The sequence below is a fragment of the Bombina bombina genome, chromosome 7, assembly GCF_027579735.1.
Source record: "Bombina bombina isolate aBomBom1 chromosome 7, aBomBom1.pri, whole genome shotgun sequence".
Lineage (NCBI taxonomy): Eukaryota > Metazoa > Chordata > Amphibia > Anura > Bombinatoridae > Bombina > Bombina bombina.
The window spans coordinates 391,098,923-391,117,089 of record NC_069505.1 but is presented as its reverse complement, the minus strand read 5'-3'; the positions used below and the strand labels follow the sequence as shown (position 1 = coordinate 391,117,089).

The 18,167-nt window shown below is 37.0% G+C and overlaps 1 protein-coding gene across 1 annotated transcript in view; it reads left to right on the top strand.

The window, feature by feature from the left end:
- BSN (bassoon presynaptic cytomatrix protein) overlaps positions 1 to 18,167 on the top strand; it is a 551,915-nt gene that overhangs the window by 96,270 nt on the left and 437,478 nt on the right. Inside the window, exon 2 of the mRNA XM_053689411.1 lies at positions 7,474 to 8,655. Within this exon, the coding sequence (XP_053545386.1) occupies positions 7,474 to 8,655 (1,182 nt within the window). The remainder of the gene's footprint in view (positions 1 to 7,473; positions 8,656 to 18,167) is intronic.

The following is an 18,167-nucleotide window of genomic DNA, read 5'->3' as shown; positions in this document are numbered from 1 at the left end:
CTATGGTGCTTTTTTTAGTAGCTGGCTTACTAGATATCATTTGATATAATTTGATATAGTTCACTGTTACGCTCCTCGGATTTGCACCCTTATTTAGGAGATTAATGTGGGACTTTTTATCCCAGTCATTATTCATTTGTACTGGTGTGTTCCCTGGTAGTGCATTCTTGTGCAGCTCCTCGCTTGTAGCCAAATTTTATCAATCTTATTAGTCACTCTATTGATTGCTTATACTCAATATTTCCTTACCCAGGTTGGTTGCCAGCTCATATACTCTCTTAATCTAAGTTTTAATACACCATACATTATTACATTTCTATCATCTTATATAATAATTGTTTAATGTACCTTTAATAAAAATCTATTTACAAATACCACTGTCTGGCTCCTAAAAATATGCCTGGCTCCTAAATATTCAGACTGGCTCCTAAATTTTAAACAATTTGGTCTAGAGGGTTAAAGGTACACAGAGGTCAAAATTCAACTTTCATGATGCAACTTTAAAAAAAATAAAAAAAAATAAAGCAAAAACATATTCCATTTTACATCTATTATCAAATGTTTGTCTTTCTCTTGATATCCTTTGTTAAAGGACCATTAAAAACTGTAGCATTGCATACTAAGGGGTCAATTTATTAATGTGCGAGCGGACATTATATGATGTAGCGTATCAAGTCCGCTGCACATCGATAAATGCTGACAGCATACACTGTCAGCATTTATCATTACACCAGCAGTTCTTGTAAACTGCTGGTGTAATACCGCCCCCTGTAGATTCTCAGCCGCTAGCAGGGGTGTCAGTCAACTTGATCGTATTCGATCGGGTTGATTTCTGTCCGCCGCCTCAGAGCAGGCGGACAGGTTATGGAGCAGCGGTCTTTAGACCACTGCTTCATAACTTCTGTTGCCGGCGAGCCTGAAGACTCACCGGAAACACGGGACATCAAGCTCCGTACGGAGGTTGATAAATTGACCCCTAAAAAGACAGTGCTTAGACTGAATTTCAAATGAGCTGTATATTTTTTTTTTCTAACAAACTTTAAAGTTACTTCTATTTTCCCAACACTCTGCACCATGTGACAGCCAACAGCCGATCACAAAACACATATGCGTATATACTGTGAACCCTCGCACATGCTCAGTAGGAGTTGGTGCCTGCATGCATGTTAAAAGATTGTGCACATTTTGATAATAGAAGTAAATTGGAAAGTTGTTTAAAACGGCATGCTCTATCTTCCCCCTAAGCCTACCTAAATATGCTATTCAATAAAGGAGACCAAGCGAACAAAGAAAATATACAATATAAGTGAACTGTAAATTTGTTTAAAACTGTATTTTTTAACTATGTTGAAATAAATATGATTTTTTAAGTAACTTACCCCCGGAGTTAGAATTGTTGCCTTTTTTAAAATTGTATGCTCTGTCTGAATCATAAAAGTTTAATTTTGATTTCCACGTCCCACTATCTATCATCTATCTATCTATCTATCTATCTATCTATCTCTATAATCTATCAATAATCTATCTCTATCTATCCATCTATATATCTGTCTCTCTATCTGTCTGTCTTTCAATCTATCTTTTACACTTTCTAGAAACAAAAAATCTCACAGATGCAAATTGTAGCAAATAGGCCCGAACAAAATAAAACTGAAAGCCCCAAAAGAGAAACAATACTATGAAATAAGTGTGTGTTTTCAAACAGTTTAGGCTATATTAGATGCTAAATAAGAACAAGTCTTGAAAGATTTTTACATCTAAAAGTGCACGAGGAAGGCAGATAGATTATGTAAAAACATAATATTATTTGAACAGGCAGACCCTATAAAGTTTAAAAATAGACAAAAGATTTTAAACATTTTATTTACATTTTTTTTTTCGGTTTGAATTTTTAAATCAGTAAAATCGGTAATAAGATACATAATGCATGGGTTGACGTCTCCGTCATGCATAAATTAATCTCTTGATCACTTCACCAGCCCTTTGGGGGAAGTGTTCTGAAGTGATATCCCATCATGTTTAATTAAAGTGATAGACAGCCAGCGTCTGGCTTCCATTTATTTAAAGCAACATTTGAAACCGTTTGGGCCAGATTACAAGTGGAGATGAATTTAACGCTTCCTCTCAAGCTCTAACTTTGCTAGAAGAACGTATTATAAGTTGAAAGTAAACAGTTTTCGCTCCCATGCTAACCTGATGCAGGTAAAAAAAAGAACTTAGAATATTGAAATTGTGATAATGTATTTCCCCTATAGAAGCAAAAAACGTGGAGACACACTCTACTTGCACGTAAAACCGATTGCACATTCTCATGTGCTAAACCGACATGAAAATATAAATATTTCACATCCCAATGTTCTTCACATACAATAATATGTTTTATTTATTCTTGAATACACTTTTCTATATATATCAGATTGTATTTTGGTACAAAAAAAATAATAAAAAAAAAAATATATATATATATACACACACACACATACATGATTATATATAGGTGTAGATATGTACACCTATTAGAACACATTCTGCTATGTGCAGAATATTGGAATGTGAAATGTTTACAGTGAATAGACAATATAACAATTTATTAAATACGAATATTGCATAAATATGCTTTTACATGTTTTCATCTATTTGACTGCAAAGGGCTCCAAAGCATATATATATATATATATATATATATATATATATATATATATATATATATATATATATATATATATATATATATACATATGTATTTATGTGTTCATATGTCCATATATGTCTGTAAATACATATATATCCACATATAAGTACATAAATACATATGTACACACGTGCAGCAACTCTCTATCAGATACATGCAGTGTAAGCTAGGTTCCCTAATGTCAGCTCCCATAATTAGAGGGAGGTGCATGAAACATAGTTTGTGTTTAGTGAGCTTTTAATATAATACGTGTAAATGAGTACTTTTCTTGCAGAGTGAACAAAGTAGTTACTTAAATTGAGCTTTCTTGTAACCTCAAGAGGTGTGAATGGGCTATTGTATCATTCAGTATCCATAGACCCCCAGTTTCTATTTCAAAAAGAGGTAACAAACAAAACTATATAGCATTGTAATAACACAAGATAGACCAATCTGGTCAGAAAGCAAAAAGCCTTTTCGGGAGCAAATCCCCAATAGATTATAATCGAGGTCTAAATAAGTTTCATTCACCTCCCTTTAATTATGGGTGATGCCATTTTGAAACCTAGTTTTCACTGTAGGTATGTGAAAAAGAGTTGCTGCACATGTGCAAAGACATCAGCACTGGAAGCAGTGAAAGCTAGAGCTTAACATTACAACTCCCATGACTAGAGGAAGGTGAGGAGTAACCACAATACTATGTTTATAAAATGTATTTAACCTACAAGAAAAGTGCAGAAAATAATGAACGTGCATTGCAATATATATATATATATATATATAGGGAATTAACAAGCTTTCAATCGGCCGCAATGCAGCTGTTTCCGCACAAGCCTTCAGGCTTCAGACCTATTTATAACTGTCCCTAATTGGCCACAGCAGAGAAGGTAACCTAAGTTACAACATGGCAGCTGACATTGTTTTATAGACACTAAGGGGCCGAATTATCAAGCTCTGAATGGAAACAGCAGTTATTAAGCAGCGGTCTAAAGGCCGCTGCTCCATAACTTTTCTGCCTGCTCTGAGGCTGCGGACATTAATCTGCCCAATCCTATACGATCGGGTTGATTGACACCCCCTGCTAGCGGCCGATTAGCCGCAAATCTGCAGGGGGCAGCATTGCACAAGCAGTTCACCAGAACTGCTTGTGTAATGTTAAATGCAGACAGCCGTATGCTGTCGGCATACAGCTATGACTGAGCGGATCATGACGGACAGACACTTGGTAAATCGGCCCCCATCAGTTTAATTTTCATTTAAGCTGATTTCTTTATTTTCAAAGCTAACAATTTGCTTAGTGTCATGGTCTATAGGAAAGAGCATAATATTTTATTATTTTTAATTTGATAATCACTGTTCCCGTTCTAGGCAAATTAACAGAAACTATGTGGGTCTAAGTGTCACTTTATTTTTTTCCAGCTTAATTGCTCTTCTTCCAGTAAAGTCCTATGTGTGTAGTGCTGATTATCACATAAACTGTATTATATGTCAATATTTGTACAGTTGCTTTGTGTCCTGGGAATTAGAGTAATCAAACGACTTGGAGTTTTCACGCAGCCTCTTTAATTAAGTTAATTCAGACATTAGTGTGTCACATGGAAAAAAGTATCTCAAGGGGCAAATATCTCATCTGTTGCCACTTATTCAAAATACTTTACGCTTTACATCTGTATCAAAGTGATCTCTAATTCAAAATGAACATACACCTGAATGTATTTTAAACACTGAAACAGTGTGATTAGATACCTCTCCTGAAATTTAAAGGGACGCTAAAGTCATGATTCAGCATTCAGCATTCAGTTTTAAAGGGACAAAAAAAACGAACATTTTCTTTTATGATTCAGATACTGTAGATTATACATTTTTTTTTTTTTTTAAATATAATTTTTATTGAAGAATATATGTACGGATTACATATACAGAACTTGCACAATAAAGCAATATACATAGTAAACAGATTCCATACTAAATTTGCTGTGTTAAAGCAGATCCAATAGAAGAAAAAAAAAAGTGACCGTCCATATGGAATTACATAAGTCTATTTCAATAGAATATAATAGAACATAAAATCCGTTATAAATCTTCTCTTCTTAAATGTCCATATAGAAGGAATGCAAAACCCAGAAAGAAAGGAAGAAAGAAAATAAAGAGAATAACAATAATAAAAAAAAAAAAAAAAGGACAACAACATAATACAAAATAACAATGAACCTATAATTGCGTAGAATAATACAGTTTATGCCTTTCGTGTGAAGCCTTTTAGTGAAGCTTACAAAGTGACAGAAGATGTAGATTATACATTTTTAAACAACTTTACTATATCTGTCTGTTGTTAATTTTGCTTCATTCATCCAGCACCCTGGTATTTATTCACCCCAATTTGGGGTTTAAGAGTGCAAGTTCTTCAATTGGACTATATATACATATATATATATATATATATATATATATATATATGCATTGATGACTCATTTTGAATCTTACAAATCAGCACTATCCATTTCAGCAGGCACAGTATTTCAATGAAGGTGCAATAGGCACACCTCTAACATGTATTTAGTGTTATGTCCATTTAATGCGTTTCTCCTTATCATTACCAATATTGTGGGATGGTCACAGGTTGGAATGTCTGCTCTCTCTCCCACTCCTCCTTTTCCGGTCAGGTCAAATCTCTTTGTTTATAGACACAATTCCAGCCATTGAACAATACAAGGGCTAACTTCACACAGCCCCTTCCATAACTTACATCTTATTAGAGTCCAATGGGTCAGCCCCACCCCTAATGACATAAACACATCCACAAACACTGGTGGGCTACCTCCCACAAGCCTAGGTTTCCCAGGTGTCCAGTATTCAACTGTACAGTCCAGTATTTTAGCAGGATGTCCAGTAAAATATTCACAAAAATACTGGACACTTAAATGTCCTTGAGTTTTAGCTAAATTTAAAAGGTCTACTATGTCTAGAACATCATAAATATGGAGAAGAAAGAAGTGTGGGTCAGTAAAAAGGGTCAAATCACTTTTGTTTACATGTGGCAGCTAAAGATGTAGAAATATTATTGTGTATGTTACTGGCAGCCATAGGGTAAAATGACTGCGTAGTTGTTTTCTTATTCCAAGTTTATATCCCTTTAATGTTCAGTATTATTTATTTATCTACTTTTCATTTATACATTAGAAACAGCCTTACACAGAGCCACTAAGGTATTAAAGGGACATGAAACCCACATATTTTCTTATATGATTCAGACAGAGAACAATTTTTAAAACGTTGCCAATTTACTTCTGTTATCAAATGTGTTGAAGAGATACCTAGGTAGGTGTCTGGAGCACTACATGACAGGAAGGACAGGAAATAGTGCTGCCATCCAGTGGTCTTGCAAATGGATAATATTGTTGCCAAACTGCTGCCATATAGTGCTTCAGAAATAGGGCGGCTCCTAAGCATATGTCCCTGCTGTTCAACCAAAGATACCAAAAGAACAATGACAATTTGATAATCAAAGTTTGTTAAAATTGCATATTCTATCTGAATCCCGCAAGAAAAAATTTGGGTTTCATTTCCCTTTAACCTCTTAAATGCACATGACGGCAAGTTGTCATCATCCACACATTGGGGCCTATCTATCAAGCTCCGAATGGAGCTTGATGCCCCGTGTTTCTGGCGAGCCTGCAGGCTCACCAGAAACAGCAATTATGAAGCTGCGGTCACAAAGACCACTGCTCCATAACCTGTCCGCCTGCTCTGAGCAGGCGGACAGACATCACCGGAAATCAATCCGATTGAGTACGATCGGGTTGATTGACACCCCCCTGTTGGCCCCCCGAGTCTGCAGGGGGCGGCGTTGCACCAGCAGCTCGCCATATTCAGCGAGGTCTGGCGGACCTGGTCCGCACTGTCGGATCAGGTCCGCCAGATCTTGATAAATAGAGGCCATTGTATTTAGTGTGGATAATGACTATAGTTTATCATGCGGGGGGCTCTCGGAGCTCACTGCGCCCCCCCCTTGCACCCTCAACTTATCCCTGGTAGTCTAGTGAAGAGTATCGCTTGGGGAATTGGGAATGCCGGTGACGGCTTCACCATGCTCTGCAAACCTGGAAGTGTCAAAAGACAGAACAGGGGTTAAGGGAGCTAGATTGAAGGGTTGGTTTTCAAATGCCTCAATCTTAGCTACCTTAATCCCTAGAAACCTCCTTTCATGCTCTTTCAAATAGCCTTTGGGGTTTAAGTTTAAATAGTTTGTTTTTTAAATACAAAAATGAAACTACACACTTGAGTCTAAGCACAACATATAACTCCCCCCCCCCTCTAAAAGGCCATCAAAAAGACCTGTTACTTCCAAGACCACTTGTTTTTAAAGCCCATAAGCCCCTCTTAAAAATAAAGCCCTTATATAAGTTTTAATAGCCAGGTGACTTTGGTAAAGTGATCACTGTGTGTGAATAAATGTGCACTTATTTGCACAGAGGCTCACGGGGGCCAAACCATTATTTATATACGGTTAGCCCCCTCATTTTACTATAATGGTTAGTGGGAAAAAATACACACATAATATTATTTATACTATTGTTTATTATTTTCTTCTTGCAGGTTTCATACACATCATGATATATACATAAAATAATGTTATAATTTAAATCTTCTGGGTCTCCTGAAAAAAAAAGATATATAATATGAGTGGGTTTCTCATTGAACATGACCTACAGTAGGACCTAAATATAAGCAGCATCTATAAACAGTTGAAAGGTTAAGTCATAATGCAATTTCTAACCAGTTAATTTACTGTTCTGTTTCAGGTGAAAGAATGGCTATGCTTGAATTGTCAGATGCAGAGAGCTCTGGGGATGGACATGACCACAGCAAACCGATCAAAAAGCCAGCAACAGCTGAATTCTCCTGCACTCTCTCCTTCATATTCCCCAGCCAAACAAGCAAAGGGGCCAGCTACTTCACAGTCACTGAATGAGCTGCATCAGTCACCACATGCCCAAGCCAAGCCACCACAGCATCTCACTCAGCCCCAAGTGCAGCAGCAAACAAAACCCCCATCTCAACAGCATCAACAGCAGCATCATCCACAATACCACTCACAGCAGCATCATCATCATCATCAGCAGCAGCATTCAAAGACCCAACCACAGCAGCACTTACAGTCTCAGCCATCACACCAACCTCAACAGCAACCTCATCAGCCCCATTCACAAACACAACAGAAGACGCCATATCAACCACAAGCCCAACCTAAATCACACACCCAAAAGCCCCAGACCCAAACTCACCCACAAACCCAGGTAACAGCAGGTAGAGAAACATCTCATGGACCTATGCAGATGGAGAATGTTCATGGATCAAATAGTATGCCCTCTCAGCAAGCAAAGTCTCAACCAGTCCAGCAAAGAGAAACAATAAGCCAAGGATACCCAAAACCTACTGCCCCTCAGGAAATTTTGAGATCTTCTCCGCAGCACCCTCAACTTCAGGCAAAGCCTTCACCGGGTGAACAGAGGAGAAGTGTACCAAGTTCTCCAGCAAAAACCATCCCAGCTGCTACATCTCATGGAGCCCAAGATCAAGCCCAGGAAGGTCTCACTGGAAAATTGTTTGGCTTTGGGGCTTCTCTTTTGAACCAAGCGACCACGCTCATTTCGGTTCCAGCAGAGACCACCCCACAAAGCCAACAGTCACCAGGCAAAGTGCCTCCAAAAATAGTCTTTAGTGATGCAAGCAAGGATGTTGGCTCTAAAACCCAGGGACCTGCCTCTGCTGTACCAGGCAGAACTGAAGGTTCTCCTCTTCACAAACAAGGAAAGACTGAACATGTTGTAAAGCCAAAGGATGTGCCGAAAGTCATGTGCCCGTTGTGTAAAACAGAACTTAATGTGGGCTCTAGTGAGCCAGTGAATTATAACACCTGCACTTCATGTAAAAAGCAAGTGTGCAACATGTGCGGATTCAACCCAACCCCTCACCTTGTGGAGGTAGGTCCAGCTCTTACTGCATATTTTATTATTTTAAAGATATACATCTTTAATTTGCATTTTCTTTATTGCCAGATGGACTTATCCTGTATGATGTCATATTATTTTTCTCTTGCACTTTCATTAAACCATATCAGTACAGGGCATGCCGACCTGGTGACCTCTGAGCTGTGGAGCTGGCAGAATGTCATATTTTTAATCTCATTCCAGTTGTAAACATAACAACTAGTGTCATAAAATGATTGCTAGAATATAATGGGGGTTGTTATTTGTGAACAGTTGGAATATGATCATATTTTTGAAGACCTCATATTATTTTAATTATAAAGGTACTTTGTTATCTTGTCATTCATATGAAAGAGCACTATTAAAATATGTGAGGTAAAAGCTATTTAAATGTAATTTTCAAATACAGCAGCATTAGTTGTGTACTTCCTGTTGAAGCTCATTGGTTGGTAAGTTCTTCCTGCTAATACTCATTGTTTGAAAAATACTTCATGTTAATGCTCATAGGTTGATATATAATCACTGCTGATGTTTGTTGTTTCATAGTTACTTCCTAGTGTTCATTGGTTGGTATTTACTTCTTGCTTATACTTATGGTTTGATATTTACTTCCTGTTAATGCTTATTGGTTGATAGCTACTTCTTGCACATGCTTATTGTTTGATAGTTACTTCCTGTTAGTGTTCATTGATTGATAGGTACTTCCTGCTGATGCTCATTGGCTGATAGGTGTTTTCTGCTAATACTGATTGGTTGACACTTGCTTCCTGCTAATCCTCATTGGCTGATATATCCTACTAAGACTTATCCCTTACCATTAGCATTTGTACCAAAAAGCTAATGAACCTTAGGATATAATATTTTTAATCCAATGATCATTAGCAGGTAGTACAAAATTGATACAGCTGTTGTATCAGGATAGTTTAAAGAGCTTTTACCTCATATTTGTAAAACTGTTCTTTCATAAAGGATGAATTAAATAATTTAGCACAGTGTCCGTTTACGTAGGCTACCATGGTTTAATTTAGTGAACTATCCTTTTACTTCCTGTATTTGTGGTGAGGATTTTAGGAAATTGCAGTTAAGCAGCACAGTTACAGATATTGGGTAAACTCAAAGACGATACAGTGACAGGGACTTATGATATAATAAAAGATACAGGTTGGACCCACGATTGCCAGAGTAATAGCGGACCTCCGAACTGTCCCTATTTGAGAGGGACAGCCCCTATTTCTTTTGTCTCTCTGCGACAGCCATATGTCCCTATTTGCAAAATTTCCCTTAGGCATGCCCATAGACCAACAAGATTCGCGCACACCCACTGGCCACCCAGATATGCTCATAATCTCACCCACTATCACCCATGATCTTGCCCCATTACAAGACGGCCCCACCCACAAAAAGATCCCCTCAACTTTCCAATTCCCTAATACCTATCCACAAATATTGGGAACTTTGTAACTCTTTACATTTTCTTAACCTGAACAAAAAGTTTTACGTGATAAACACATTGATTTAATTACAGAAATGTTTTGTAATGACAATATGGTTTTAAATCACCTGACATCATGTGTGTTTCCTGGCCAAGTTCCCCTTTTGTCTTCAGTTTAATGGGGTATAGAAGTCAAATTTAAATAAAAAAAAAATCCTATTTAATTGTATTGTAAAATGTTCCTCTTTCTCTTGGTATACATTGTTGAAACATAGCTACTTTCCATGATAGCATACTGAGGTAGGTTCAGCAGAGAACCTAGGTTCTAGCCGCTGATTGGTGGCTGCATATGTATATTGATTGTGATTGTCTCACCCATGTGTTCAGTTAGAAACCAGTAGTGCATTGCTGCTCCTTCAACAAATGATACCAAGAGAATGAAACAGATTATATAATAGAAGGAAATTAGAAAGTAGGGCTGCACGATTAATTGTATATGTGATTTAAAACCGCGATTAATCGACGCAATTTTAAAACCGCGAGGGGTCGCAATTTTTTTCTTACATAAAAAATTCCTTTAGAAGTGGCTGTAATGCATTGATTTATTTGTGATTTATTGCAAACCAGCTCCATCTAGTGGTTGCTTTTAGCACACATTTGTAAAATGGCTCTTTTACTTTCACTTTCTGTTCTCATAAGCAGCCGATCAATCTAGAAGTCTAAAAGCAGAGCCCATGCAGGAATGAAGAGCAGAGAAAGCCACTTACATATATTTCCCCCTAGGGACGTCTGCAGTCTGAAACTTTGGGTATGTAAACATTATGGAACCTCCCACACAATCTCCTGCTCTCTGAGAAACGGCTCAAATACATAGCAGATGCAGTTAACCCCACGGCTCACAAAAAGGCTAAAACTGCAGTCCCCTCTGCTATTAGCTGCTGGGTTAACTTAACTGCATCTACAATGTGTTTTATATCAGCAAGACACAGCATTTCTGAAAGGAGCAGCCCCCCACCCCTACAGCTATATGCCTGTAAGGGATTCCTGGACAGGAGCAGGGCTCATTTTCAGTCAAATTAAACATTTTAAAAAAGAAGAAAAAAATATTATATATATATATATATATGTATATGTATGTATATATATATATACATGTGTGTGTGTATATGTGGCTTACACTGCTTCATTTGTTAATCATACCACTGTCCACAGTTAGAATGACTGTCCAAGAAAACATGACAAATGTTGTGTGTCATAAGACTTAATAACTGGCTAGTGGCTACTATTTAACCCTTTTGCTGCTAAGCCATTTCCCACCTGGGTGCTAATATTTTTTTATTATTATTATTATTTTTGAAAACTTTTTTTTTAACTTTTTAATTTTTTTTTACAGACCCCCAAGACTTACACTGTTGGAAAGGTTAGGCGATTACCGTTCCAACAATGGGTCTTGGGGGTCTGTAGCTGCTTAGATGCCTGAGTTACAGGGTTTTAAGCAGCATGCCCCCTCCTCCTATACTTAACATTGTTAAGTATAAATAAAGTTGCGCGGTGACGTCATCACGTAATTGCATGTGACGTCACCGCGCATCACATGAAGCCCCGGCGATGCCTGTCACTCTACAGGCACGATCGCCAGGGTAGGAGCAGTAAGGAGCCCCCAGATCTCCCTCAAGGTGGGAGAGTGCTCATGACGGCTCTGAGTGAGAAACTCTGTGACGGCTCAGAGCCGTCATTAGCACTCAAAGGGTTAATCACATCACAGGCAGCAAATTTTATTTTAACTATTTTGTGGTTTGTATTTTTATGCTCCAAGAGTGTATTGGACATTGAGAAACATGTACATTAAGATTCTGTAGTGTTAAATAAACTTTATAATGCAAGATGAAGGTGTTATAGTCATTGTGATTTTTTTTTTTTTTTGCCCATATCCCCCAGCCCTATTAGAAAGTTGTTTTAAAATGTATTCTCTAGCTGAATCATGAAATAAAATGTTTGGGTTTATGTCCCTTAAAGACTGAAAAATAAATGTGCTGAAAAGGAGAATTATTAAAACCAATAGAAAAAAAAAGCAATAATTGAATTAATCCTGGCTCAGTATACACATCCTATATCACCCCTGGTAAATGACAGTTTTAGGATAATTACAGAACACAAGCTCAGAAGCTACACTTGAATTATCACTGCAGTTAGGAGTGTCAGGGAGAATTCTGCTGCAAGTAAAATATTCGCAGGTCTGACAAAATTTAATAGGCGATTTCAGTGTAGGTAAAATGACTAAAAAAAATAAACAAAAACATTGATTTCTTTATAAATTAACTTTATTAACAAAGTGGTTGATCACAATTTTTGTAGATAAAAAAGACTAAGAGAAACATTAAATTTTATATATATATACATATATATATATATATATATATATATATATATAATTATTATTATTTTAAAGATTCACATCTGCGTAAGTAAATAATACCTTTGTTACAATATTTGTAAATGTATGTAGTGGTGAATGGATTTTGTTGTTCGTCCCTTATAATATATTTGCAGTAATAATTTAAAGCAACACAAATATATTATATATCGACACCCCCTTCATCTATGGTGGACAGGGGCCCGTATATTCCAATATAAATCCACAAAGCAGCAGCACAGTCGAAAATTATAGGATTGCAGTCTCCCTTGCAGCGTGCATTGATTTACAAGTGTGCTGGACTGTTTGGATTGCTGCCCGTATATATATTTAAAAACAAACATTAGCCAATCAAAAACCTTATATTATCATACCCACCAGAATTGCTAAAACTAGGGTTGGCATATTTCCTCTTTAAAAAAGAAAAATATATGTGTCAGGGTTTTTATAATGGAGCATTATTCAAAACATTTCTTATAACAGACCCTGACATATGTATTTTTCATAAGTGCCGTCTCTTAAAGGGACATTAAACACTTTGAGATGGTAATATAAAATGATAAATCACATATATAAAAAGACGCCTGCAATATACTTTCATTATTTATTTTGCCCCCTTTTTCTGTAATTCCATTACAAAATTGTGAGATTTTCAGTTCCTGATAGAAATGTAAGTGCAGAACACTGTTATATTCCACACAGTCATTGGCTGCACACTCTAGTGACCTATTTATAACTGTCCCTAAATGGACACAGCAGAGAAGGTAACCTAAGTTACAACATGGCAGCTCCCATTGTTAAATAGACACTAAGGGACAGATTTACTAAAGAATCATGTCCGCCACACATCGATAAATGCAGACAGCATACACTGTCGGCATTTAGTATTGCACAAGCAGTTCTAGTGAACTGCTTGTGCAATGCTGCCCCCTGCAGATGTGCGGCCAATTGATTATATGAGTAAATTAGAAAGTTGCTTAACATGTCATGCTCTGATTCATTAAAGAAAAAAATTGGGTTTAGTATCCCTTTAAGGGGTCAGAGTAAAACTACTAAACAGAGAAAGGATTTATCCATGCATGACTGGGAAATAGTAACTGGTTGGGATTAACTATGGGAATTCCAAGCGAACTAAAACTGGTTAAATATTTGATGGAAATGGACTAGTTGTTATATGTTTTTAAGATGGAGCAATACATAATAAATATATATATATATATATATATATATATATATATATATATATATATATATATATATATATAAAGACATTAATAGTTACATTTTAATCACAGTATTGGCCAAAAGCAAATTGAGTCGACATAGAGCGCTAACAATCGTAAACCTTTCTTAATATATTTGTGTATGGGAAATCATATGTTCTGATATTTTATACACTTGTATTAATGTTACACTGTCACATTATTAATTATTGCAATTCATCTGGTTTAGTATTGAGATATTTAAGTCTCCTGATGATGAGAAAAAAAATCCAATACACGTCTGTTATTTCATTTCATGAGGTTTTTTTAGCCACGTGGTAACATGATCTGTTTTAAAAATGACAATGTCTGAATGTCATGTTGAGAGACAATGAGTTTAGTTTCATTTGTACCTTTCAATATCTCCTGGCAATTGTCTGGGGGGAGGAAGGTGGTGGCTTAGTTAGGGGAATCTAGGGTGCAGTTGTGGCAAACATAAAAGTCATATATTGTTAGGTCACAATTGGGCTGGGAGTTGGGGAGGGCTGGGTGTGGAGTTGGGTTAAAGAGACATAGAACACCCATTTTTTTCTTTTATAATACACATAGAAAATGCAATTTTAAACAACTTTCCAATCTTCTTCTATTGCCAAATGTTCTTTGTTTTGTTGGTATCCTTTGTTGAAAAGCGGGAAGGTAAATCCAGGAGTGTGCACGCGTCTGCAGTACTATATGTTATACATTATCAAGAGCACTAGATGGCAGCACTATTTCCTGTCATGTAGTGCCCCAGACATGTGCACGCTACCTATCTAGATATCTCTTCAACAAAGAATAACGTGCGAACAAAGCAAATTTGATCATAGAAGTAAATTGGAAACTTTTTAAAAATTGTTTTCTCTCTCTGAATCATGGAAGGAAAATGTTGTAGCTCAGGGGAGTGTCTATGCTCCCTTGTTCAATCTGAGACTTTTTTCCCTTTTTATTGATTTTCCAAATACATATGCATTAGAACCATCATAAAATAACCAATAGGCAGATAGCACATATGTCGCCAATTAACCTTAACATATAATTATCATAAAGTAAATACCCATACAAATAAATTCATATCATGGCCACAACTTATCTGAGAAGAATTAGAGCCTACACAGGGAAAAATAATATTTGTTTCTGAATTGAAGAAACCCCATTTTGCTAAAACATTTTTTTATCTTATTTTCCTGTCCATTAGGACATCAAAGGCTTCTATGGTTAATGGTTCTTATATTGATGCCTTGATCTTAGATTGGAGATACCAGGATTTAACCATCCACTTAATATTTTTTTCCCTAGTAACTAGTATAAGCATTGACAACAACAAATCTTTCTCACTGTCCACTTGATTACAATCCACATAAATAATGTTATAAAAGTCAATATATATCCTAGTTTTTATTATACAATCTGAGACTTTTCCAAGTTCTTGAGGAGGTGAGTGGGGGATACCACAGATGTGAAAGCTCCCAAATTATGATAATGTAGAAAAACCCTGTATTAAAGCATTTAAGTAAGAGTTTCATGACCCCCATGGAGGCCAAGTGGAAGGGTCATCTTGAGGTCAGTAGGTTGGGCTACATGAGGATATGTGGCATAGGAAAGTGGAAAGTGGAGCACAGTCGGGACCAGAACGTGCAAGTAGAAGCTCCAACCCTCCCTCCCTTTCTTTGTGGCTTGGTTTAGATGTTACAGCTTGAGGGTGTAGGGCAGTGCTTTCCAAACGGTGTGTCGGGACACACTAGTGTGTCGGCAGCAGTGTGTAGGTGTGTCCCTGCTTCAGCACAAATTTTTTTATTTTTATTTTTGGTTTCTGACTTTCCGCCTGCCGGCTACGCATATCACGTGGTTGACACGTGATTGGTACCTAGCGGGTCAAAGATTATCTTAAAGTATTGGCGCAGCTCAGTGGGAACTGAAACTATTCCCATTGGCGGCACATTGGCTGCTGACTGCACGTGTAGTCTCCTTAATTGGCTCGTGACTGCATGTGTAGTCAGTGAGTGGGACAGCAGTGTGTTTGCAGCGCGGGCAGTAGTCAGTCGGACTCACCGAGCTCTGAGGGCGGCAGCTTAAATGCTGAGCTGAAGTCAGTGGGGTTTTTTTGCAGCTAGCTCCCAGTAGTGCATTGCTGCTCCTGCTTTTGATATTCCACCAAATATTCCGAAACTGTGTTCATCCTATCAGCCTCATACATCCTATTAAAATAGTAAGTAGCTATTGGTGATATTAAACTTTTTTTAAATTCTTGCACACTCAAACATTATTATATAATTTATGTAAGTGTCCTTATCCTTAAAACAAGTTCGTTTAACCTCCTGTTTGCTAGTACAACTGAATTACCGTGTCGTGAAATGATGTAGGTCTAAAAAGTGTGTCACCAACATGAAAAGTTTGGTAAGCTCTGGTGTAGGGGGTGCTTACTTATTTTGTGGTGGTTGATCAGAGTTGGGATTGTTGGTACTTCCTGTTTGATTGACAGGGCAGAATGTGGTACAAGTGGGCGTACCTTTCTCAGTAGGGAGGAGGGTCACGTTTTGTGACTAAGCCATGTTCTTGCATCATGTAATTATTTAAGTATAACGTAGGGCCTAGTATGGGGGTCATGCAAAATGCAGAAACTGCTCTGCTTTGGTGGTCATTTTCCCAGATGTCTTTATCTATAGATGTTCACAAAATCTTTCCTCTAAGGTCCTTATAGTTCTGATTATTTATTGTATTCTATATATGTTGCAGGTTATTAAATGTAATACAAAAGTCTGTACTTCCAGTTTTCTTCAAAATAAGCAACTTTACCTTTATTTGTGTTTAAAAAAAATATATTATGTTCAAATACTGCTCTTTCTGATTTACAATGTATTTATTTATTAGCATTTTCTATCACTTTAAGGTGATTTGTGTAAATGTATCTGAGGTTTTGTCACAGTTTATTGTTGCCCAACCTGAGAGCTATGGCAGTTAAAAGGTAAATGGGCACTAAAATATTTTCCACCTAAAGGGGAGGAGAGTACACGGCTTCATTCATTACTATTAGGAATTAAGAACCTGGCTACCAGGAGGAGGCAAAGACACCCCAGACAAAGGCTTAAATACCTCCCCCACTTCCCTCATCCCCCAGTCATTCTTTGCCTTTCATCACAGGAGGATGGCAGAGGAGTGCCGGAGTTTCAGAGTAGTCTCTTATGGAGGGTAGTACTCTTTGCATTGGGACTGGAGTTTTAAGTAGTCCTGTCAGCCTCTCATTGTGAGCCTGGGTGAAAGTTAGAGTCCGGAGATGCAGGGATAATCTTTCTGCGAAACCATCCCGACTCATATTAACAGCTCCATAAGCAATCAGCGTTGACGAGTTTCGTTGCCTGCTTTCTACACTCAAGTCCATGTCAGGAGCGAGGCTATACATATACACACAGGCTAGATAGATAGATATCTGTCTATGAAGAAAATATACACCTTTATTTCTTGATTTATATTATGATGATTCTATATTGGGGATGGGCAAATATTTCTGACTCCTGAATTTGTAGGCTAGCTCCAAGATTTTGAAGTCCTAGGCTAAGATACCTCTGTATGCAACAACCTCATGTCTGATTCGCACAGCCACATACATCCACACCAAGCCAGATTTTTACAACTTGCAAAAGACTCTTGTGACTATTATACTGCAGGCAGAATGAACCATCCTGATTATATATATATATATATATATATATATATATATATATATACTGTATATATACTTTATATCTCAAAATGACTTCTCTAGGTATCCTTAGTTAAAAAAAAAAAAAAAACAGGTAGGTAGGCTTAGGAGTTTGTATGTGTCTGAAGTACTATATGGTAGGAGTTGTGCAAGAAAACCTTTAACATTGTTGCCCATTTGCAAGAACACTAGATGGCAGCAGTGTTTGCTGCCATACAGTGTTCCAGACATGTGCATGCTAAACTTTCCATAAAAAATACCACAAGAACAAAGCAAATTTGATATTAGAAGCAAAAGTAATTAATTTTATTTGTAAATATCATGGTGCATGTCTGAATCCTGAAAGAAAAATTGGGGTTTCATGTCCCTTTAAATTAATTGAAGGGTAACAATATTATCTTTTATAATTTAGTTTAACAGGACATGAAAAACAAAATGTTTCTTTCGAGTTTCTACTTTACTTCTTTTATCAATTTTGCTGCATTGTCTTGATATCCTTTATTGAGGGAGCAGCACTGCACTACTGGGAGCTAGCTGAACACATCAGTAAAACAATGATAAGAGGTATTTATGTGAAGCCAGCTCCTGAGCCTACCTAGGTATGCTTTTCAATAAACAATAGAAAGAGAACAAAGCAAATTAGATAATCAAATTAAATTGGAAAGTTATGTAAAATTGTATGCTGTATCTGAATCATGAAATAGAAATGTGGTGTTTCATGTC